Source organism: Salvelinus alpinus, chromosome 30, assembly GCF_045679555.1.
Source record: "Salvelinus alpinus chromosome 30, SLU_Salpinus.1, whole genome shotgun sequence".
NCBI lineage: Eukaryota > Metazoa > Chordata > Actinopteri > Salmoniformes > Salmonidae > Salvelinus > Salvelinus alpinus.
In genome coordinates, this window is record NC_092115.1 from 26,625,091 (window position 1) to 26,650,982 (window position 25,892).

The following is a 25,892-nucleotide window of genomic DNA, read 5'->3' on the forward strand; positions in this document are numbered from 1 at the left end:
ATGGAGAGATACTCTGACAAAAGAAGGATGAACATCACATGCGCTAAAAGTGCCTGACATGAACACTGGACAGAAATATATACAGTTGAAGTCGGAAGTTTACATACACTTAGGTTGGAGTCATTAAAAATCGTTTTTCAACCACCACAAATGTATTGTTAACAAACTATAGTTTTGGCAAGTCGGTTAGGACATCTACTTTGAGCATGACACAAGTAATTTTTCCAACAATTATTTACAGACAGATTATTTCACTTATAATTCACTGTATCACAATTCTAGTGGGTCAGAAGTTTACATACACTAAGTTGACTGTGCCTTTAAACAGCCAGAAAATAATGTCATGGCTTTAGAAGCTTCTGATTGACTAATTTACATATTTTGAGTCAATTGGAGGTGTACCTGTGGATGTATTGCAAGGCCTACCTTCAAACTCAGTGCCTCTTTGCTTGACATCATGGGAAAATCAAAAGACATCAGCCAAGACCTCAGAAAAAGTCTGGTTCATCCTTTGGAGCAATTTCCAAACGCCTGAAGGTACCACATTCATATGTACAAACAATAGTACGCAAGCATAAACACCATGGGACCACGCAGACGTCATACCGCTCAGGAAGGAGACGCGTTCCGTCTCCTAGAGATGAACGAGTTTTGCTGTGAAAAGTGCAAATCAATCCCAGAACACCAGCAAAGGACCTTGTGAAGATGCTGGAGTAAACCGGGAAAAAAATATCTATATCCAGAGTAAAACGAGTCCTATATTGACATAACCTGAAAGGCCGCTCAGCAAGAAGGAAGCCACTGCTCCAAAACCGCCATTAAAAAGCCAGACTACGGTTTGCAATTGCAAGTAGCTTGTGGACAAAGATCGTACTTTTTGGTGAAATGTCCTCTGGTCTGATGAAACAAAAATAGAACTGTTTGGCCATAATGACCATCATTATGTTTGGAGGGAAAATGGGGAGGCTTGCAAGCCGAATAACACCATCCTGACCGTGAAGCACGTGGGTGGCAGCATCATGTTGTGGGGGTGCTTTGCTGCAGGAGGGACTGGTGCACTTCACAAAATAGATGGCATCATGAGGTAGGAAAATGATGTGGATATATTGAAGCAACATCTCAAGACATCAGTCAGGAAGTTAAAGCTTGCTCACAAATGGGTCTTCCAAATGGAAAATGACAAAAGCATGGTTCCAAAGTTGTGGCAAAATGGCTTAAGTACAACAAAGTCAAGGTATTGGAGTGGCCATCACAAAACTCTGACCTCAATCCTATAGAAAATGTGTGGGCAGAACTAAAAAAGCATGTGAGAGCAAGGAGGAATGTGCCAAAATTCACCCAACGTATTCTGGGAAGCTTGTGGAAGGTTCCCCAAAACGTTTGACACAAGTCAAACAATTTAAAAGGCAATGCTACCAATTTCTAATTGAGTGTATGTAAACTTCTGACCCACTAGGAATGTGATGAAAGAAATAAAAGCTGAAATGAATCATTCTCTCTACTATTATTCTGACATTTCACATTCTTAAAATAAAGTGGTGATCCGAACTGACATAAGACAGGGAATTTTTACTAGGATTAAATGTCAGGAATTGTGAAAAACTGAATTTAAATGTATTTGGCTAAGGCGTATGTAAACTTCCGGATTTTTAGAAATGTTTGCAAATGTACAAAAAAAAACACAACTGAAATACATGACTTATATCAGTATTCAGACCTTTTGCTATTAGAATTGAAATTCAGATCAGGTACATCCTGTTTCCATTGATCATCCTTGAGATGTTTCTACAACTAGATTGGAGTCCACCTGTGGTAAATTCAATTGATTGGACATGATTTGGAAAGGCATACACCTGTCTATATAAGGTCCCACAGATGACAGTGCATGAGGTCTAAGGAATTCTCGGTAGCGATCCGAGAAAGGATTGTGTTGAGGCACAGATCTGGCGAAGGGTACCAAAAAATGTCTGCATTATTGAAGGTCACGAAGAACACAGTGGTCTCCATCATTCTTAAATGGAAGAAGTTTGGAACCACCAAGACTCTTCCTAGTGCTGGCCGCCCGGCCAAACTGAGCAATCAGGGGAGAAGAGCCTTGGTCAGGGAAGTGACCCGGTGGTCACTCTGACAAACACCAGGGTTATTCTGTGGAGATGGGAGAACCTTCTAGAAGGACAACTGTCACTGCAGCATTCCACCAATCAGGCCTTTATGGTAGTGGCCAGACGGAAGCTACTCCTCAGTAAAAGGAAAATGACAGCTTGCTTGGAATTTGCACCTGAAAGACTCTCAGACCATGAGAAACAAGATTCTCTGGTCTGATGAAACCAAGATTGAAGTATTTGGCCTGAATGCCAAGTGTCACATCTGGAGGAAACCAGGCTTCGCTCATCACCTGGCCAATACCATTCCTACGGTGAAGCATGGTGGTGGCAGAATCATGCTGTGGGGATGTTTTTTTAGCGGCAGGGCCTGGGAGACTAGTCAGGATCAAGGGAAAGATGAACAAAGCAAAGTATAGAGAGATCCTTGATGAAAACCTGCTCCAGAGCGCTCAGGATCTCAGACTGGGGCGAAGTTTCACCTTCCCACAGGACAACGACCCTAAACACATAGACAAGACAACGCAGGAGTGGCTTCGGAACAAGTCTCAATGTCCCTCAGTAGCCCAGCCAAAGCCTGGACTTGAACCCAATCTAACCTCTGAAGAGACCTGAAAATAGCTGTGCAGCGACGCTCCCCATCCAACCTGACAGAGCTTGAGAGGATCTGTAGAGAAGAATGTGAGAAACTTCCCAAATACAGGTGTGCCCAGTTTGTAGCGTCATACCCAAGAAGGCTCGAGGCTGTAATCACTGCCAAAGATGCTTCAACAATGTACTGAGTAAATGGTCTGAATACTTATGTAAACGTAATATACGTTTTTTATTTTGAATACATTTACAAAAAATGCTTCTTTTTTTTGCTTTGTCATTATGAGGTATTGTGTGTAGATTGATGAGGGAAAACAACTATTTAATCCATTTTAGAATAAGGCTGTAACGTAACTATGGCTTGTGATGTGCTTTTTAGAATTGTTTTACATAGGGGGTTATTAGATGTGTTTAGTGTTTTATACATACAGTAGCTATGCAATATAAAAGTGTTCTATTTAATTCAGTTCTTTTGTTTGTTATTTTCAGACAATCCAAGTCTCGTCAACCATGTTCCTATAACAATCCAGGTGTTGGATGTAAATGACAACGCTCCCTACATAGCAAGAGATGATGAGATCATTGTGTGTGAAACCTCCAGGGCAGGACAGGTGAGTATCTTTCATTAAACACACCTCCCTCCATCTTTTCAGCTCTTTTCCACTTTACTCCCCCTTTCTCTCCCACCTCTCCCGTGAGATCATATTCTCCCTTCTTCAACTGTTGTCTTTTAAAACCTCTTATCACAAACTCACATGCATGCAGTCACACACATTCTCCCACAGACATACACGCACAGACACACACAGTACACACACATACCCTCTCTGCCTTTGTTGTGTGTTTGACACCATCAGGAATGGATTTATCTGTGGTGCTGCAGACTTTTGCAGCCTCTTGAACCCATAAATTATTCAGCATGTACCAATTTCTCCACAAGCAGATAGGAGCTGCATTAAGCGCAACAGAGCCAGATTGCAGAAAATGTTTATCATCTCGCATTCAAATTTGGCCCGTGTCCAGCAAACCACGACTGCTCAGATTCACATCGCAATAGCATTCTCTCTTCATATTTTTCCCCTTGAATGAAGATTACTAAACAGGCTGCAGCATATAATCAGTTAGCTGGCTGAAGGCGACAGATGATGCATGCTAAGATGTCGAGGCTCTTTTTCCGAAACTGCAACAAATTACATTAAATTAAAGTAACTTTCAGGAAATGTGGCTTGATGTATGGTAAATTATGCTGTTATGTTCATCGAAAGGAAGTAAATTATTATTTATTTGAGAACTATTTGTACTTTTTTAGGGACACACACAATCGTTGCCTCGACAGCTAATTCTGTATTTCCAAAGCTTAGTGTATTACTGTATCCTACAAAAAGTTCAGGAATGCTTCTTATAGACTGACAATGCTATAGCCAGGTGATTAACCACCAGGCAGTGTAAAGTACTTAAGTAAAAATACTTTAAAGTACTACTTATGTAGATTTTTGGGGGTATCTGTACTTTACTTTACAATTGATATTTTTGACAAATTTTACTTTAACTTCACTACATTCCTAAAGAAAAGAATGTACTTTTTACTCCATACATTTTCCCTGACACCCATAAGTACTCGTTACATGTTGAATGGTTAAGAGGACAGGAAAATGATCCATTTCACACACTTGTCAAGAGATCATCCCTGGTCATCCGTACTGCCTCTGATCTGGCGGATTCACCAAAAACAAATGCCCCATTTGTAAATTATGTGTTGGAATGTGCCCCTGACTATCCTTAAAATAAAAAAGGAATTTGAAATGATTTATACTTTTGATACTTATGTATATTTTTGAAATGACATTTACTTTTGATACTTGAAAAGTACTTTTAGACCTTTACTCAAGTATGGCAGTTGGGTACTTTTTCCACCACTGCCACCAGGGCCGTGCAGAGACCATTCAGAGGGCAGGTGCTTGAAATGAAAAAAAGGCTACAATTCATAACATACACTATATATATACAAAAGTATGTGGACACCCCTTCAAATTAGTAGATTTGGCTATTTCAGCCACACCCGTTGCTGGCAGGTGTATAAAATCAAGCACACTGCCATACCATCTCCATAGACAAACGTTAGCAGTATAATGGAATTAATGAAGAGCTCAATGACTTTCAACGTGGCACCGTCATAGGATTCCACCTTTCAACAAGTCAGTTAGTCAAATTTCGGCCCTGCTAGAGCTGCCTCGGGTCAACTGTAAGTGCTGTAATTGTGAAGTCGAAACTTCTAGAAGCAACAACGGCGAAGTGGTAGTTCACACAAGCTCACAGAACGGGACCCCCGAGTGCTGAAATGCGTAAAAAATTGTTTGTCCTTGGTTGCAACACTCACTACCAAGTTCCAAATTGCCTCTGGAAGCAACTTCAGCACAATAACTGTTCGTCGAGAGTTTAATTAAATTAGTTTCCATAGACGAGCAGCCGCACACAAGCCTAAGATCACGATGCGCAATGCCAAGCGTCGGCTGGAGTGGTGTAAAGCTCACCGCAATTGGACTCTGGAGCAGTGGCCTGCACAGAGCCCTGACCTCAACCACATCGAACACCTTTGGGATGAATTGGAACGGCGACTACGAGCCAGGCCTAGTCACCCAAATTTAGTGCCTGACCTCACTAATGCTCTTGTGGCTGAATGGAAGCAAGTCCCTGCAGCAATATTCCAACATCTAATGGGAAGCCTTCCCAGAAGACTGAAGGCTGTTATAGCAGCAACGGGGGTACCAACTCCATAATAATGCCCATGATTTTGTAATGAGATGTTCGACGAGCAGGTGTCCACATATACAGTGGGGAGAACAAGTATTTGATACACTGCTGATTTTGCAGGTTTTCCTACTTACAAAGCATGTAGAGGTCTGTAATTTTTATCATAGGTACACTTCAACTGTGAGAGACGGAATCTAAAACAAAAATCCAGAAAATCACATTGTATGATTTTTAAGTAATTAATTTGCATTTTATTGCATGACATAAGTATTTGATCACCTACCAACCAGTAAGAATTCCGGCTCTCACAGACCTGTTAGTTTTTCTTTAAGAAGCCCTCCTGTTCTCCACTCATTACCTGTATTAACTGCACCTGTTTGAACTCGTTACCTGTATAAAAGACACCTGTCCACACACTCAATCAAACAGACTCCAACCTCTCCACAATGGCCAAGACCAGAGAGCTGTGTAAGGACATCAGGGGTAAAATTGTAGACCTGCACAAGGCTGGGATGGGCTACAGGACAATAGGCAAGCAGCTTGGTGAGAAGGCAACAACTGTTGGCGCAATTATTAGAAAATGGAAGAAGTTGAAGATGACAGTCAATCACCCTCGGTCTGGGGCTCCATGCAAGATCTCACCTCGTGGGGCATCAATGATCATGAGGAAGGTGAGGGATCAGCCCAGAACTACACGGCAGGACCTGGTCAATGACCTGAAGAGAGCTGGGACCACAGTCTCAAAGAAAACCATTAGTAACACACTACGCCGTCATGGATTAAAATCCTGCAGCGCATGCAAGGTCCCCCTGCTCAAGCCAGCGCATGTCCAGGCCCGTCTGAAGTTTGCCAATGACCATCTGGATGATCCAGAGGAGGAATGGGAGAAGATCATGTGGTCTGATGAGACAAAAATAGAGCTTTTTGGTCTAAACTCCACTCGCCCTGTTTGGAGGAAGAAGAAGGATGAGTACAACCCCAAGAACACCATCCCAACCGTGAAGCATGGAGGTAGAAACATCATTCTCTGGGGATGCTTTTCTGCAAAGGGGACAGGACGACTGCACCGTATTGAGGGGAGGATGGATGGGGCCATGTATCGCGAGATCTTGGCCAACAACCTCCTTCCCTCAGTAAGAGCATTGAAGATGGGTCGTGGCTGGGTCTTCCAGCATGACAACGACACGAAGCACACAGCCATGGCAACTAAGGAGTGGCTCCGTAAGAAGCATCTCAAGGTCCTGGAGTGGCCTAGCCAGTCTCCAGACCTGAACCCAATAGAAAATCTTTGGAGGGAGCTGAACGTCCGTATTGCCCAGAGACAGTCCCGAAACCTGAAGGATCTGGAGAAGATCTGTAGGGAGGAGTGGGCCAAAATCCCTGCTGCAGTGTGTGCAAACCTAGTCAAGAACTACAGGAAACGTATGATCTCTGTAATTGCAAACCAAGGTTTCTGTACCAAATATGAAGTTCTGCTTTTCTGATGTATCAAATACTTATGTCATGCAATAAAATGCAAATTAATTACTTAAAAATCATACAATGTGATTTTCTGGATTTTTGTTTTAGATTCCGTCTCTCACAGTTGAAGTGTACCTATGATAAAAATTACAGACCTCTACATGCTTTGTAAGTAGTAAAACCTGCAAAATCGGCAGTGTATCAAATACTTGTTCTCCCCACTGTACGTATATACCACCACCCAAAAGGGCACTTGGCGAGTGGGAGGGCAAAGGGGCATGTGCTCAGTGTAACCGATGTGAAAAGGCTAGCTAGTTAGCGGTGGTGTGCGCTAATAGCGTTTCAATCGGTGACGTCACTCGCTCTGAGACCTTGAAGTAGTTGTTCCCCTTGCTCTGCAAGGGCCGTGGCTTTTGTGGAGCGATGGGTAATGATGCTTCGAGGGTGGCTGTTGTCGATGTGTGCAGAGGGTCCCTGGTTGGAGCCCAGGTTGGGGCGAGGAGAGGGACGGAAGCAGTACTGTTACATCGGCACAGGTAGACTCCTATCTGTGCATGTACCTGGTAACCACTATAATTGGTGAATTGTCCATATGAGAGTTTTTCACTCAGGTCACCTGCTGACGGAAGCCAGTTTTTTTAATGAACTGACAATACATCAGGGACAATGCTGTTAGAGACACGTCATATGCCCTAGCTCAGATCTATACTCCTGCCTGGAAAAAGGCTGCATGTGGAACAATGGCACGTCCTAATGGAATGGCTAACAGAAAGGGAGGGAGGGAGGGAAAATACGTGTTCCAGTCAGATAATCTTTACTATGATACGAAAGTATATTGTGCATTGACTTACTTAACTTATTCCTATTATATTTAGCTGCTTGTGGAGCAGTACATAATGTACTATGTGTATGTGTGTATATATATATATACATATACATATATATATATAATATAATATACAGTACCAGTCAAAAAATTGGACACACCTACTCATTCCAGGGTTTTTCTTTATTTTTACTATTTTCTACATTGTAGAATAATAGAGAAGACATCACAACTATGAAATAACACATATGGAATCATGCAGTAACCAAAAGTGTTAAACAAATCAAAATATATTTTCTATTTGAGATTCTACAAAGTAGCCACCCTCTGCACAGCTTTGCACACTCTTGGCATTCTCTCAACCAGCTTCACCTGGAATGCTTTTCAAACAGTCTTGAAGGAGTTCCCACATATGCTGAGCACTTGTTGTCTGTTTTTCCTTCACTCTGCGGTCCAACTCATCCCAAACCATCTCAATTGGGTTGAGGTCGGGTGATTGTGGAGGCCAGGTCATGTGATGCAGCACTCTATCACTCTCCATCTTGGTCAAATACACAGCCTGGAGGTGTGTTGGGTCCTTGTTCCTGTTGAAAAACGAATGATAGTCCCGCTAAGCACAAACCAAATGGGATGGCGTATCGCTGCAGAATGCTGTTGCAGCCATGCTGGTTAAGTGTGCCTTGAATTCTAAATAAATCACAGACAGTGTCACCAGCAAAGCACCCCCACACAATCACACCTCCTCCTCCATGCTTCACAGTGGGAAGCACACATGCAGAGATCATCCGTTCACCTTTTCTGCATCTCACACAAATCTCACATTTGGACTCATCAGACCAAAGAACAGATTTCCACTGGTCTAATGTCCATTGCTCATGTTTCTTGACCCAAGCAAGTCTCTTCTTATTATTGGTGTCCTTTAGTAGTGGTTTCTTTGCAGTAATTCGACCATGAAGGCCTGATTCACGCAGTCTCCTCTGAACAGTTGATGTTGGAATGTGTCTGTTACTTGAACTCTGTGGCTGGTAACTCTAATGAACTTATCCTCTGCAGCAGAGGTAACTCTGGGTTTTCCTTTCGTGTGGCGGTCTTCATGAGAGCCAGTTTCATCATAACTTTTGATGGTTTTTGCGACTGCACTTGAAGAAACTTTCAAAGTTCTTGAAATGTTCCGCATTGGCTGAACTTCATGTCATAAAGTAATGATGGACTGTCGTTTCTCTTTGCTTATTTGAGATTTTCTTGCCATGATATGGACTTGGTCTTTTACCAAATAGGGTTATCGTCTGTGTACCACCCCTACCCTGTCACAACACACATCTGACTGGCTCAAACGCATTAAGAAGGAAAGAAATTCCACAAATTGTTAATTGAAATGCATTCCAGGTGACTACCTCATGAAGCTGGTTGAGAAAATGCCAAGAATGTGCAAAGCTGTCATCAAGGCAAAGGGAGACTATTTTGAAGAATCTCAAATATAAAATATATTTAGATTTTTTTAAACACTTTTTTTGGTTACAACATGATTCCATATGTGTTCTTTCATAGCTTTGATGTCTTCCCTATACAATGTAGAAAATACTAAAAATAAAGAAAAACCCTTGAATGAATATGTGTGTCCAAACTTTTGACTGGTACTATATATAGATATATATATACATACTGTACATACATACATATACACACACCCCCATTTCCCTCTCCCTCTCTTCCCCAAACACCTCTCCCTCTTCTCTGACAGGTAATCCAGACAGTGAGGCCATCAGACAAGGACAACTTTGCAAATGGACGATTCTCGTTTGCCCTGCCAATTGACCTTCCAGTCAATCCTAATTTCACCCTGAAGGATAACGAAGGTAGGCTGGCTATTGTGGCTTTGTGTGGCAATTAAAAAAATGTGCACAACATTTTGTTCAACCACCACCAGGGATTCTGGGTGTGGACAGATATTTGTGGCAGATACTCTGGAGTGGCATTACAAACACAAATATATCTAGTGGCGTTTGTTTTCTAACAGCCCCGTTTACACTTTCTCCTCCCTCGAGACATATTTTAATAATAAAGGGAAGGACCTGTAGGGGTGTTTCCTTGGTAACAGACAATAATTTTCCTCGTCCTTATTTTAGCTTAAGGCTACTTGGCTGAATTCAGAGAGAACACAGTTTTTTAATTTTTTTCCTTGTCTGAAAGCCCAATAGCTCCGTTGGCAGATCAGGGAAAATCTCGAGATTAAGGTAGACTTCCAAGACGGATGACAAAAACCTGTAAGATGCCAGACAGAGGCAGTGAGCTTTCACTGAGTTTTGTATCAGCGCTCTGTGCTCTTGGTGGTGGTGTAGCCTAACACTTAGCTTTTATCCCCTCCGACTGGCCCTGTTTTCCCTCAGGCGCTTGTTCAGTGAAACCACATTTCCACTGATGTGCATTATGACTATGTTTACACATACAGGAGCACCAGGTAGTACTCCTCAGCTAGAGCTAAAAGGAACACTGCTGCATCAGTGCACTGATTGGGTGGTAGTAGGATACTCTAGCTCCCTCAGGCTGTGGAATCTAGTAGATGTGGTTGTTATGTTTTGCTTTTGAAAGGTTTTGATTTCCAAAATTATTTAATATATAATCAGTGCCCTGGGGTTAGTCTGGATGATTTCCTGACGTTCACCAACTGATAGTCATGATTGATATTGCCAGAAATGCCTTGTGAATGCAGTAGAATTTTACAGACCTACAGCAGCTTACTCTCCAGGATGTGTTAGAGAGAAAGATAATAATCTATGATTTCCTCTGCTGTAATCATAATCATTTGGAGGAAGAAAGAAGCTGGGAGGTGGCTTTATATTCTATTGTCTCCCAAGTGGAGGATGAATGAGAGATATATTGGGTCTTTTTTGTTTACCTGTTTCCTCTCAGTGGGCGAGGAGGTACAGTAATGAATTTTGACTTGAAGCTTGTGGGCCAGCGCCCCTGCATGCCAATAGGAATCCTATGTAAATGAACGCTTCCTCCTATGCACCTTCCCATGAGCTCGCTCTGTTGGAATACATTTGTTGATATCCAGAAGGTTGGCCCCTCCTCCTCCCCCCACCCCTCTTTCCCTGTCTCTTACCATCCCAAGTGACATGCTTTATCATGGCTCTGTGCGCCTGGGGGAAAATGAATCTGTATTGTGAAGAGGAGGGCCGTGATTGTGCATACAAAAGCGTGGCTCTGGGCCGTGAAAATGAAAATCTGCTGGAGCCTCTCCAGAATGAGAAAAGCTATGGCAACAGCCGTGCTGGGCTGGATAGAATACTGTTGGCCGGTTTTAATAAAGCCTGAAGAGGCAGTCGCTATCTGTCCCCAGTCTATTCTAATAGATAGCAGTGGGAATGAGTGGGGAACTATGGGCATCCTCTGCAATGTTGGAGAACACTCCTCATATCTCAGGGCAAGTTATTTGTTGTACTGGTCTTCTGTTCTTGGTTGCATATGTTATTTCAGGGGGAAAACAGGTCAGGGCAACATTCCTTTTAGATGGTTTATTTTGGAAAAGTGGATAAAATGATGAAAATACACTACATTTTGTAGTAATGTTTGTATCAATACTTATAGGGACAATACAATACAATACAATTATACATCCAGTGTATTTTAAACTTTGTCATTCCGCTCCAGACAACACTGCTAGCATCGTGGCGCGGAGGCGTCAGTTCAGCCAATCGGAGCAGGATCTCTACCAACTCCCTGTGGTTGTGAGGGATGGAGGAGAGCCTGTCCTGAGCAGCACCTCCACCCTGAACCTCCGGGTGTGTGTCTGCCAGAGAGGAGGAGGTGGCAGCAGCAGGGTGAAGGCCTGCCGAGTCCCGGCCTTCCTCTCCACAGCAGGCCTGAGCAACGGAGCCTTCATCGCCATTTTGCTCTGCATCATCATCCTGCTGGGTAAGAGACAAGAGAGGGGGGGAGATGGCATGGTAGGGAAGAGAAGATGGGAGAGAAGGGGGGAAAGAGAAAGAAGGAGAGAGAGAGAAAGAGGGAGGGATAGAGATGGGGAGGGAAAGATATTCTTGCCTGTGTGTGTGTTTAGTCAGCCGCTTAGAGCCACACTCCAGTGCTGGGGGAGGGGGAGAGAGAGAGACCTTCTTGCCTTGAGGTAGAGATAATGAAAGGCTTCACACCAGCTGGAGGAGTAACTCTGGCTGATTTGTTTCCAGCAGCTAAGGCCACAATTCCACTCTCAAATCGATGCATTGGAGAATAGGGTGTGCATTTTGAGCCTGTAATGACATATTGTAAGTCGCTGTGGTCTTGTCCCCTCTCCTCTGTCCTGTACTGTAGCCATCGTGGTGCTATTTGTCATCCTGCGGAGCAAAAAGGGCAAGAAGGAGCCGTTAATCATCTCTGAGGAGGACGTCCGGGAGAACGTGGTCACCTACGACGACGAGGGAGGGGGCGAGGAGGACACAGAGGCATTTGACATCGCAGCACTGCGGAACCCCGCCGGGGCGGAATGGAGGAGGCTGCGGCGGGAGGTAAGGCCGGGGACGGAGGGTTGGCTGGTGGCCTGCGGGCCCCAGAGCCCGTCCCTGGTTCTGCTGGATACAGAGGATATGCACCATGTCATTAGACAGAAAGTGGTGGAAGCTGACAGGGACACCAGCGGGCCGCCCTATGACTCCCTCCAGACTTACTCGTACGAGGGCCGTGGTTCTCCCACGGGGTCGGTCAGCTCTCTGGGGCTGGCCCAGGTCCTGCCCCCTGAACTCAGCTACAGTGATCTGGAGGACTGGGAGCCGGAGGGTCACACACTGTCCAGACTGTTCAAGATAGAACTCTCTGAGACAGAACAGACCATAGCCCCGTAAAACATCTCTCCTCTTCAATCCCGTTAAAGGTTAACCTAACAATACAGAGCTAATTTGAGTTATACAACTTGTTTCGTTGTGGAATTGACTGTCATTTTACACTGGGCTCTGACAAGTGAAGTGGGGGAAAGTATTAACATTTTTGGAGAAAAACGAACCCCAAAAATCATGAAGTTGTTTAAAAAAGGAAACAATTTTCCCTAGTGTATATTTTTATTGATAAATAAAGTTCAATGATTCCGGATAAGTGAATTAATATGCAAGTTATGTGTCATGATGTATAATGTGTCCGGTTCCATAGGAGTTGTCTCCTTAGTACCATTGCGATAAGTCTCTGTGTCAGTATTCCTAAAGTATCTCAGAGTACGAGTACTGATATATGATCAGGGAGGTCCCCTCAGTCCATATTATCATGATCATTATGATCTAAAAGGCAAAACTGATCTTAAATCAGCACTGCTACTCTGAGACACTTTGTGAATATGGGCCCTACAACAGTAACCAACAGTCTTTCAACTCTTTCTTTAGTTAACCAATCTAAATTTGTGTACAGCTCCCCAAAACTACATCAGAGGACCAGAGCAACTTTTAATTGGGAAACAACACCATTCTATGAATGATAATTGGATCCAAATGCTTTGGTGTGCAGCTTTTTATCACTTCCCGGGGATTTATAAATCAGCTGTGAAAAGGTCTTGTTTCCCGCTCAGTCTTGATCAATTCCCAGGAGAGCCCAGCTCCATACAAAAAGCAACAATAAATCATTCCTTAATGTCTTTAATAAAAGCAGGCGATGAGGGGACTTCTATTTGAATTACTGGGCTATTTTTACAATACAATATTAATCATGGTTTCATGTTCTTATAAAACAGGAATAATGATAATCAAGTAAGATCTTATCCATTAACTCACACTATTTCTTATATATCATATTGAAATGATAATGTGTCATGACACTACTTCCATTTCATTGAATATGATAATACAGCTAAACAGCCCATAAGACTATTCCACACCCACCTACAATAATACACAATATGCTGCATTGCAAACATTCCTACTGTGCTGCTTATTCACAGCAAGATAATTAAGGGAGATTTGTGTGTACTTACTCCTTTGAAAACAACTGTGACCCCCCCCCAAGAAAATAATAATTCTGTTGCCATAATGGTTGTTAGATTATGAATAATGCATTACTATATAATTGCATTCTATCTGAGAAGGATGTTTAAAGGTTATGGAGGGTAAATAGCATCTCTGCGGCCTCCACAAATGTGATTACTTGTCCAGTTCCTTTTACCCATCAAAGGAAACCCACCAGATGAACTGTTATGACAATTTTGCTTTAAGGTTGTCGGATCATCAAAGAGCTGATGATAAAAGGAGAATCCTGGTCAATCCCAGGTAATACATTCTAATACAGTATAGATTCCTGTATCTTAGCGTTGGATGATTCTATATACTGTACTTCCTCATGAATTAAAGGGTCTGTCATCAGTTGCTACATCAATTTTTGGACTTATAAAGTAATGTACCCAATGATTCTTGAAGAATATACACTACACAAACAAAAGTATGTGGACGCTTGCTCGTCAAACATCTCATTCCAAAACCAAAATCATGGGCATTAATATGGAGTTGGTCCCCCTTTGCTGCGATAACAGCCTCCACTCTTCTGGGAAGGCTTTCCACTAGATGTTGGAACATTGCTTCGGGGACTTGCTTCCATTCAGCCACGAGCGTTAGTGAGGTCGGGCACTGATGTTGGGCGATTAGCACTGGCTCGCAGTCGGCATTCTAATTCATCCCAAAGGTGTCCCTGCCATACTACAGCTTTGGTGGCTGTATGCATAAGATCCAATGAGTAGAATAGTAGCCATTTTTTAATAGACCTACTGTTAAAGGGATAGTTCGCCAAAAACTACAAAAAATCATATTGGTTTCCTAACCCTGTAAGCAGTCTATGGATAAGGTATGACAGCAATCCATGCTTTGGTTTAGTTTCACTGTCACTGTTTCTGCATGCTAATGTTTTAGCATTTGTGGCACAAATCCCATTCAAGTCATGGTACTGATAATAGCGTTTTTCGCACATCATGTTCAAATCATCTATAAGTGACTTTGTTGAGCGTCACAGTCAATTTTCTGATTATGTGATTATTAAAACGTTAGCATGTGGAAACAGTGCCAGGGAAACTAAACCAAAGCATGGATTGCTTTCATACCTTGTCCATAGACTTACAGGGTAAAATCTTAAACCAAAACAAATGTTTAGCTTGATGAAGGCAAGGTGTTATAAATCATAAAAAAAAATATTCTGCATGGAACGCAACTTGCCATTGTTGCCACAAGCTTAAAATAGTCCGGGTTTCTGAGTTTGTTTACCTGGGGGATTTTAGAAATGTATACTACTTTACAGCCCTTGTCACTTTACCTCCCTCTCTATCATAAGACTAGCTGCTGTTGCTCCTGAATCCTGTCTTTCTTTCAGACAGCACAGAATACTGTAGCTACACGCTCTCCTATTGTGCAAATTGATTAGACACACGTTTAACTACAAAAGTAGACCATGGACGAATGCAGAATGTCACATGCATGTATTTCATTTGATCCACCTCTGCATAAGTAGTTGGGGGAATCAAACAGTGATGAGCTGTTCTACTACATAGACCAAGGCTGGAGTGCTGTAATTTCCCATGCTGACTGACAGCTACAGCGGTACTGGAGCTAAGGCAAAGACATTCTCCATGCTTCTGTTAGACATGACGGCTGGTATTAGAAATAGTAACCTACATAATTGTCTGTCACTATTGGCATTTGGATGAGAGGCAAATACTATCCTTCTCTGTCATTACTTACAGGGATGGTTACGGCCTCTTGGGGATGTTGTTTTTGCCATAATTCTGTTGAACAACTAACAGAACCACCTACTGAAAAGATACTTGTATAGTATATCTGATTATTATTCATGAACATTTACATTTAAAATGACCATGGGTTTCCACAATCTGCTAAGGCACACTTACTTGGAATGGTGGTGTTCCTAACCAAATACAGTGGTGGAAACAAATCATTCACAAAAATTGAATAATTGTGTCTGGCCCACCATTCCAAAAACAATATGTTGCTGTTGCATGTTGACTCTGCCATGCCATCAGTCATCAGCGAGGTAATTCATCTGAGGATTGTTTGTATTCCAACCGTCATACTCAATCTGTGAACTCCATTCATCAACACCCACTTTCCTTTCCCCATCATATGGAATACCCTGAGGTGGGCTGTTTTGAAGCACAAATGAACCTCATATGGTCTTAACAAGTTTGACATCATAGTAAACCTTTGCATAACTCCTCACACGCTGTGCGGAGGAAAACATCTATTGATACCAAAACACCATCTGTGTGGGAAGTATGTTTCTGCATACTGCACAGTGCACATTGTTTCAATGATCAAACTAGAAGGTACAGAACTCTAGAAAATATTACGAGCCACTAAGATGTACTGTACAGGATGTGTGCAATTTTATCTCACATGATTAAATCTCCATATTTCTGCAGCAAAGTGTGCAGCCAGGTAAAATATTAGTGCTATTGCTCCAATGAAATCTAGGCAAGGCCAATAGTTCAAATTATCTGCACCAGTGGAGGCTCCTCAGAAGAGGAAGAGGGGGACCATCCTCCTCAGTGAATTTCTGAAAAATAAAAATAGTGAAACATTTAGAAAAGTGTTCCTTTCTAGATAAAACTATACTAAACATATTCACATCACCAAATAATTGATTAAAACACATTGTTTTGCAATGAAGGTCTACAGTAGCCTAAACAGCACTCTGTAGGTTAGAGCCATGTTGTAGCCGGAGAACAGATACCTTCTGTCCTCCTCTGGGTACATTGACTTCAATACAAAACCTAGGAGGCTCTTGGTTCTCACCTACTTCCATAGACTTATACAGTAATTATTTCTTCCGGAGGATGTCCTCCAACCTATCAGAGCTCTTGCAGCATGAACTGACATGTTGTCCACCCAATCAAAGGATTAGAGAAGGATTCTAGTACGGAAAGCATAAGCTACAGCTGGCTAGCACTGCAGAGCTTAAAATGTGGTGGGTAGTTGACTCAGAGAGAAAGACAATAGTTTGAACAGTTTTTAACAAATTAATTTCTTCAAAAATTAAGATAAAGCAAGAGAGAGAGAGCTATATTTTGTTGTATTCTTTTTCCACTTTCACTTACATACAGTGGGGAGAACAAGTATTTGATACACTGCCGATTTTGCAGGTTTTCCTACTTACAAAGCATGTAGAGGTCTGTAATTTTTATCATAGGTACACTTCAACTATGAGAGACGGAATCTAAAACAAAAATCCAGAAAATCACATTGTATGATTTTTAAGTAATTAATTTGCATTTTATTGCATGACATAAGTATTTGATACATCAGAAAAGCAGAACTTAATATTTGGTACAGAAACCTTTGTTTGCAATTACAGAGATCATACGTTTCCTGTAGTTCTTGACTAGGTTTGCACACACTGCAGCAGGGATTTTGGCCCACTCCTCCCTACAGATCTTCTCCAGATCCTTCAGGTTTCGGGGCTGTCGCTGGGCAATACGGAGTTTCAGCTCCCTCCAAAGATTTTCTATTGGGTTCAGGTCTGGAGACTGGCTAGGCCACTCCAGGACCTTGAGATGCTTCTTACGGAGCCACTCCTTAGTTGCCATGGCTGTGTGCTTCGTGTCGTTGTCATGCTGGAAGACCCAGCCACGACCCATCTTCAATGCTCTTACTGAGGGAAGGAGGTTGTTGGCCAAGATCTCGCGATACATGGCCCCATCCATCCTCCCCTCAATACGGTGCAGTCGTCCTGTCCCCTTTGCAGAAAAGCATCCCCAAAGAATGATGTTTCCACCTCCATGCTTCACGGTTGGGATGGTGTTCTTGGGGTTGTACTCATACTTCTTCTTCCTCCAAACACGGCGAGTGGAGTTAGACCAAAAAGCTCTATTTTTGTCTCATCAGACCACATGACCTTCTCCCATTCCTCCTCTGGATCATCCAGATGGTCATTGGCAAACTTCAGACAGGCCTGGACATGCACTGGCTTACGCAGGGGGACCTTGCGTGCGCTGCAGGATTTTAATCCATGACGGCGTAGTGTGTTACTAATGGTTTTCTTTGAGACTGTGGTCCCAGCTCTCTTCAGGTCATTGACCAGGTCCTGCCGTGTAGTTCTGGGCTGATCCCTCACCTTCCTCATGATCATTGATGCCCCACGAGGTGAAATCTTGCATGGAGCCCCAGACCGAGGGTGATTGACCGTCATCTTGAACTTCTTCCATTTTCTAATAATTGCGCCAACAGTTGTTTCCTTCTCACCAAGCTGCTTGCCTATTGTCCTGTAGCCCATCCCAGCCTTGTGCAGGTCTACAATTTTATCCCTGATGTCCTTACACAGCTCTCTGGTCTTGGCCATTGTGGAGAGGTTGGAGTCTGTTTGATTGAGTGTGTGGACAGGTGTATTTTATACAGGTAACGAGTTCAAACAGGTGCAGTTAATACAGGTAATGAGTGGAGAACAGGAGGGCTTCTTAAACAAAAACTAACAGGTCTGTGAGAGCTGGAATTCTTACTGGTTGGTAGGTGATCAAATACTTATGTCATGCAATAAAATGCAAATTAATTATTTAAAAATCATACAATGTGATTTTCTGGATTTTTGTTTTAGATTCCGTCTCTCACAGTTGAAGTGTACCTATGATAAAAATTACAGACCTCTACATGCTTTGTAAGTAGGAAAACCTGCAAAATCGGCAGTGTATCAAATACTTGTTCTCCCCACTGTAGCTAGCAAATGCAGATAGCTAGTTTAGCCTACTCAAAGACCTGGTTCAAACAGAGCGGGATGCTATGTTACCTAGCTAGCTATGGCTATCCAACACTGGAATTCTTCCAAGTCAAGGTAAGCTTTTGGTTGTATTAATTTATTGCCACCTGACCCACTGGTGTAACTGCTTGCTGACTGTACACTGTACTGCATGATTGTAGTGGGTTTACTAATGCGTTAGTTATAGTAGTTATGTTGACTATGACGTTAGCTAGTATGGTGACAAAGATAAAATCTGTGTGTAGCGGTTAGCAGTTATGATATGAAGGTTTGGCTTGGATTTTTTTTCTGCCTGGTCACATACAGCTGATGTCCACAAGCGAATTGAAACGGTGAGAGGAGGCGAGTGCTTAGATGTGATTTATACAATGATCAAAGGGATCATGCTGTTTTTATGTGGCTGCTATGAAAGTGAACTGTGTTTGCATGTGATCAGTAACGTATTCATTCCACTGATTCTGTAGAAAAACGTTTCTTAAACAGAAGCAAACGGAACAAAACGGGGATAAACATAACTGAATATGTCAAATAGAAACTCTAGTTTGCAACTTTTGGACTAATGATTACACCCTAGATCAGCTAAATGCAGGCAAGCGTGTGCAAGGCGGTATTTAATGTCTGTCACCTTGATTACTCAAATTTCTCACGACCTGTACACCTACGTTGTAAACTTTTATTCATAGGCTAGGTTGTAGCAACCTCATGATGGGTATTGGGAAAAATATTGTATCATGTACTGTAGTAGCCTAAATCTATCGATGTTACATTGAGCTGGTTGAATAGAATATGAATGACAGTCATCCAATATGCTGCAATAGAAATAAGGCCATCATCGTCCTCCCTCATCTTAAACGGCAGCGACAGCCACTGATCTGCACATTGTTGATGTGTATGGGGCTCAGGGACCAGACCAAGACAGAGGGCGTAGGTAGGAGTAGCCGTCTCTGAGAGGGCTTTGGCTCTTTGATATGGAAGCTTGTGCAGGGTATCCTGCTGCTTGGCCTTGAAGACAGACAGACACAGGTGCATCGTGGCTGTCTGGGGGAGGAATTAGAAGGATTACTACATTTACATTTACATTTAAGTCATTTAGCAGACGCTCTTATCCAGAGCGACTTACAAATTGGTGCATTCACCTTATGATATCCAGTGGAACAACCACTTTACAATAGTGCATCTAACTCTTTTAAGGGGGGGGGGTTAGAAGGATTACTTTATCCTATCCTAGGTATTCCTTAAAGAGGTGGGGTTTCAGGTGTCTCCGGAAGGTGGTGATTGACTCCGCTGACCTGGCGTCGTGAGGGAGTTTGTTCCACCATTGGGGTGCCAGAGCAGCGAACAGTTTTGACTGGGCTGAGCGGGAACTGTACTTCCTCAGAGGTAGGGAGGCGAGCAGGCCAGAGGTAGATACTCTGGTAGGTAGATAGATTACTCTCTGGCATGTCTCCACAGCAGGGGACAGGGGGGAGGGAGGGAAGAATGGCAGGCACAGAAGCAAGTCAGGTGGTTCAGACAGGATGGAGATGGAGTCTCTGATGAAGACTGACGCTAGGACAGGAAGACAGCACCAGACCAGCTCCAATGCATGGGGATACCTCACAGTAGCAATAGCATCCAGGTACAGGGTGGTCTGATGGCCAAAGGTTAAAGTAGGATTGTTGGTTCGATTCCTGCTGGGGCCAACCATATGGAAAATGTATGCATGCATGACTTTAAGTTGCTTTGGATAAAAGCATCTTCTAAATGGCACATATTATTATAAATGATGATATTATATAGAGTATGTCATCCTAATGGATATCAGGACTATTCTGCGAGTTCTACCTTTACATTGTTTAGACTAGAGCCGTGTACACTATGTATAAACAAAAAATAACACATTAATTATTTTAGTACAGGATTATGACAGCTCTAAGTCTATTGTATATCTGACACAAAAGAAGATGGGAGAAAAAGATAAGATTTGTGCAAAAATTATCTTAGTTTTTTGAAACGTCAAAACGTGATTCAAGGATTCCATTTCATGACCTGTTTTTTTTTAAATATTGTACAGTGAAGTCAAGGACAAATAACATAATGGCACTGGAAACTGAGTGGCAACAACTTCAAAGAAAATGTCAAAGGAATCGATTGGGAACCGAAGGATGAGACGCAATGAAGCAACGTAATTGATTTCATTATCATGGAAGCGTGTAGTTTACACTTTCTTGAAGCACAACTTTCAGTCTCTCTCTCTCTCTCTTCACCACTGTAACTTCCTGAAAGTTGATGAAAGCAACCTAGACTTTACCAAACCAATTTTGACAGGTGGTATGAAATAAAATATTTTGTCGTCTTTTTTTATGCTATATGTTAGAAACTTTTATCTTTAAACATTTTATATTTCTCTGTCTTATGTCTGATAAGGACCGATGGGTCTCCTGATGGAGCAAGAAGGGTCTGAATCAACCAAATGATGAACTAAACTAACTGCATTAAGAACAATTTTGACAAGTTCTTAATTATGGATGGCAATGGAAAGTATTGCCGTGACATTTCAAAGAGTGGACCACTTTTGTACATGATTAACATTTCCTCTAGGAAAAAAGAAAAGAAAAAAGCTTTGCCATTAGTATGAACAATTTCCTCCTTGACCAACTTATGCACGTCAGGGTGGCTTTCAAGCGCCAGTTGTTCCATTCGAGCCTGCCATGACCACCTTCAATGTCTCTGGAGACACTGAAAAAACACTATATGGAGCAATTTTCACATTAAAGTCTCAAATGCTTAACTGTTGTAGCCTATGTACTTTCATGTTCCACTTATGAGAAAACGTCTAAGTGTGTGCACTTATAGGCTCTGAAGCAGTCCAAAGATTGTATAATGGCAATTTTGATTTGACCTCATTTTAATCTTCTGTTATAAACAGCACATGTTTAACATCATAAAAAAACACGATTCCCCATTTCAGGTTAAAGGGATACTTCAGGATTTTGGCAATGATGCCCTTTATCTACTTCCCCAGAGTCAGATGGACTGGTTGATAGCATTTGTATGTCTCTGTGTCCAGTATGAAGGAAGTTGGACGTAGTTTCACAAGCCAATGCAACTAGCAGATACCATAGACCTCCAGTCATTTCGTTAACGCTAGTTAGCAATTGCGCTAGCGCTAGTTGGCAAAAATGTATTCAGCAGTTCATCCCCGTGCATCCCGCAAAGGCAGAGGTGTTGCTAACATTTACGATAGCAAATTTCAATTTACAAAAAGAAAAATTACGTTTTTGTCTTTTGAGCTTCTAGTCATGAAATCTATGCAGCCTACTCAATCACTTTTTATAGCTACTGTTTACAGGCCTCCTGGGCCATATACAGCGTTCCTCACTGAGTTCCCTGAATTCCAATCGGACCTTGTAGTCATAGCAGATAATATTCTAATTTTTGGTGATTTTAATATTCACATGGAAAAGTCCACAGACCCACTCCAAAAGGCTTTCGGAGCCATCATCGACTCAGTGGGTTTTGTCCAACATGTCTCCGGACCTACTCACTGTCACAGTCATACTCTGGACCTAGTTTTGTCCCATGGAATAAATGTTGTAGATCTTAATGTTTTTCCTCATAATCCTGGACTATCGGACCACCATTTTATTACGTTTGCAATCGCAACAAATAATCTGCTCAGACCCCAACCAAGGAGCATCAAAAGTCGTGCTATAAATTCTCAGACAACACAAAGATTCCTTGATGCCCTTCCAGACTCCCTCTGCCTACCCAAGGACATCAGAGGACAAAAATCAGTTAACCACCTAACTGAGGAACTCAATTTAACCTTGCGCAATACCCTAGATGCAGTTGCACCCCTAAAAACTAAAAACATTTGTCATAAGAAACTAGCTCCCTGGTATACAGAAAATACCCGGGCTCTGAAGCAAGCTTCCAGAAAATTGGAACGGAAATGGCGCCACACCAAACTGGAAGTCTTCCGACTAGCTTGGAAAGACAGTACTGTGCAGTATCGAAGAGCCCTCACTGCTGCTCGATCATCCTATTTTTCCAACTTAATTGAGGAAAATAAGAACAATCCGAAATTTATTTTTGATACTGTCACAAAGCTAACTAAAAAGCAGCATTCCCCAAGTGAGGATGGCTTTCACTTCAGCAGTTATAAATTCATGAACTTCTTTGAGGAAAAGATCATGATCATTAGAAAGCAAATTATGGACTCCTCTTTAAATCTGCGTATTCCTCCAAAGCTCAGCTGTCCTGAGTCTGCACAACTCTGCCAGGACCTAGGATCAAGAGAGACACTCAAGTGTTTTAGTACTATATCTCTTGACACAATGATGAAAATAATCATGGCCTCTAAACCTTCAAGCTGCATACTGGACCCTATTCCAACTAAACTACTGAAAGAGCTGCTTCCTGTGCTTGGCCCTCCTATGTTGAACATAATAAACGGCTCTCTATCCACCGGATCTGTACCAAACTCACTAAAAGTGGCAGTAATAAAGCCTCTCTTGAAAAAGCCAAACCTTGACCCAGAAAATATAAAAAACTATCGGCCTATATCGAATCGTCCATTCCTCTCAAAAAAAATTGAAAAAGCTGTTGCGTAGCAACTCACTGCCTTCCTGAAGACAAACAATGTATACGAAATGCTCCAGTCTCGTTTTAGACCCCATCATAGCACTGAGACTGCACTTGTGAAGGTGGTAAATTACCTTTTAATGGCATCAGACCGAGGCTCTGCATCTGTCCTCGTGCTCCTAGACCTTAGTGCTGCCTTTGATACCATCGATCACCACATTCTTTTGGAGAGATTGGAAACCCAAATTGGTCTACACGGACAAGTTCTGGCCTGGTTTAGATCTTATCTGTCGGAAAGATATCAGTTTATCTCTGTGAATGGTTTGTCCTCTGACAAATCAACTGTACATTTCGGTGTCCCTCAAGGTTCCGTTTTAGGACCACTATTGTTTTCACTATATATTTTACCTCTTGGTGATGTCATTCGAAAACATAATGTTAACTTTCACTGCTATGCTGATGACACACAGCTGTACATTTCAATGAAACATGATGAAGCCCCAAAATTGCCCTCGCTAGAAGCCTGTGTTTCAGACATAAGGAAGTGGATGGCTGCAAACTTTATCCTTTTTAACTCGGACAAAACAGAGATGCTTGTTCTAGGTCCCAAGAAACAAAGAGATCTTCTATTGAATCTGACAATGAATCTTGATGGTTGTAAAGTCGTCTCAAATAAAACTGTGAAGGACCTCGGCGTTACTCTGGACCCTGATCTCTCTTTTGACGAACATATCAAGACTGTTTCAAGGACAGCTTTTTTCCATCTACGTAACATTGCAAAAATCTGAAACTTTCTGTCCAAAAATGATGCAGAAAAATTAATCCATGCTTTTGTTACTTCTAGGTTAGACTACTGCAATGCTCTACTTTCCGGCTACCCGGATAAAGCACTAAATGAAATTCAGTTAGTGCTAAATACGGCTGCTAGAATCCTGATTAGAACCAAAACATTTGATCATATTACTCCAGTGCTAGCCTCCCTACACTGGCTTCCTGTTAAGGCAAGGGCTGATTGCAAGGTTTTACTGCTAACCTACAAAGCATTACATGGGCTTGCTCCTACCTATCTTTCCAATTTGGTCCTGCCGTACATACCTACACGTATGCTACGGTCACAAGACGCAGGCCTCCTAATTGTCCCTAGAATTTCTAAGCAAACAGCTGGAGGCAGGGCTTTCTCCTATAGAGCTCCATTTTTATGGAATGGTCTTGCCTACCCATGTGAGAGACGCAGACTCGGTCTCAACCTTTAAGTCTTTACTGAAGACTCATCTCTTCAGTGGGTCATATGATTGAGTAGTCTGGCCCAGGAGTGTGACGGTGAACGGAAAGGCTCTGGAGCAACGAACCACCCTTGCTGTCTCTGCCTGGCCGGTTCCCCTCTCTCCACTGAGATTCTCTGCCTCTAACCCTATTACAGGGGCTGAGTCACTGGCTTACTGGTGCTCTTCCATGCCGTCCCTAGGAGGGGTGCGTCACTTGAGTGGGTTGAGTCACTGACGTGGTCTTCCTGTCTGGGTTGGCGCCCCCCCTTGGGTTGTGCCGTGGCGGAGATCTTTGTGGGCTATACTCGGCCTTGTCTTAGGATAGTAAGTTGGTGGTTGAAGATATCCCTCAAGTGGTGTGAGGGCTGTGCTTTGGCAAAGTGGGTGGGGTTATATCCTTCCTGTTTGGCCCTGTCCGGGGGTATCATCGGATCGGGCCACAGTGTCTCCTGACCCCTCCTGTCTCAGCCTCCAGTATTTATGCTGCAGTAGTTTATGTGTCGGGGGGCTAGGGTCAGTTTGTTATATCTGGAGTACTTCTCTTGTCTTATCCGGTGTCCTGTGTGAATTTAAGTATGCTCTCTCTAATTCTCTCTTTCTCTCTTTCTTTCTCTCTCTCGGAGGACCTGAGCCCTAGGACCATGCCTCAGGACTACCTGGCATGATGACTCCTTGCTGTCCCCAGTTCACCTAGCCGTGCTGCTGCTCCAGTTTCAACTGTTCTGCCTGCGGCTATGGAACCCTGACCTGTTCACCGGACGTGCTACCTGTCCCAGACCTGCTGTTTTCAACTCTCTAGAGACAGCAGGAGCGGTAGAGATACTCTTAATGATCGGCTATGAAAAGCCAACTGACATTTACTCCTGAGGTGCTGACTTGCTGCACCCTCGACAACTACTGTGATTATTATTATTTGACCATGCTGGTCATTTATGAACATTTGAACACCTTGGCCATGTTCTGTTATAATCTCCACCCGGCACAGCCAGAAGAGGACTGGCCACCCCTCATAGCCTGGTTCCTCTCTAGGTTTCTTCCTAGGTTTTGGCCTTTCTAGGGAGTTTTTCCTAGCCACCGTGCTTCTACACCTGCATTTCTTGCTGTTTGGGGTTTTAGGCTGAGTTTCTGTACAGCACTTTGAGATATCAGCTGATGTTAGAAGGGCTATATAAATACATTTGATTTGATCTAACTCTGGGGAAGTAGATAGTTTCTCATTGCCAAAATCCCAAAGTATCCTTTTAAATAAAAGTGCACATTAAGTGCCAAATAAAGTAATAGGGTTGACTGTAACAGGGTTGACAATTTTATCTTAAATCAGCCATGAATCTCCTTCTGACAAGGGGAATGGAAGCTTGATATATGCAACAGGGAGTGGCAGTTAGTTTCACCATATTAAAACGAGAGTTCAGTTCACTTAACAGGGTAACAGGGTTGACCTTAAAATGAGGGATAGACGTAAATGAATCACATGAAATAAATTATTATCTTCAGAAATTACTTTGTCAAAGCAACAAAATAACTAGAGCTTTACAATTATGGTGAAAACTTGGAGAAATGTTGGGGTTAATTGGGTAAAAATCTTCCTAGAAGTCACAGGGTTTC

General features: G+C 42.5%; 1 protein-coding gene across 1 annotated transcript in view; it reads left to right on the top strand.

The window, feature by feature from the left end:
- The window catches only part of LOC139559874 (cadherin-18-like), a 90,324-nt gene extending 76,255 nt beyond the window's left edge, over positions 1-14,069 (top strand). Inside the window, exons 9-12 of the mRNA XM_071376302.1 lie at positions 3,183-3,304; positions 9,473-9,587; positions 11,386-11,649; positions 12,046-14,069. Coding sequence (XP_071232403.1) covers positions 3,183-3,304; positions 9,473-9,587; positions 11,386-11,649; positions 12,046-12,572 — 1,028 coding nt within the window. The 3' untranslated portion in view covers positions 12,573-14,069. The remainder of the gene's footprint in view (positions 1-3,182; positions 3,305-9,472; positions 9,588-11,385; positions 11,650-12,045) is intronic.
- Positions 14,070-25,892: the final 11,823 nt, after the last annotated feature.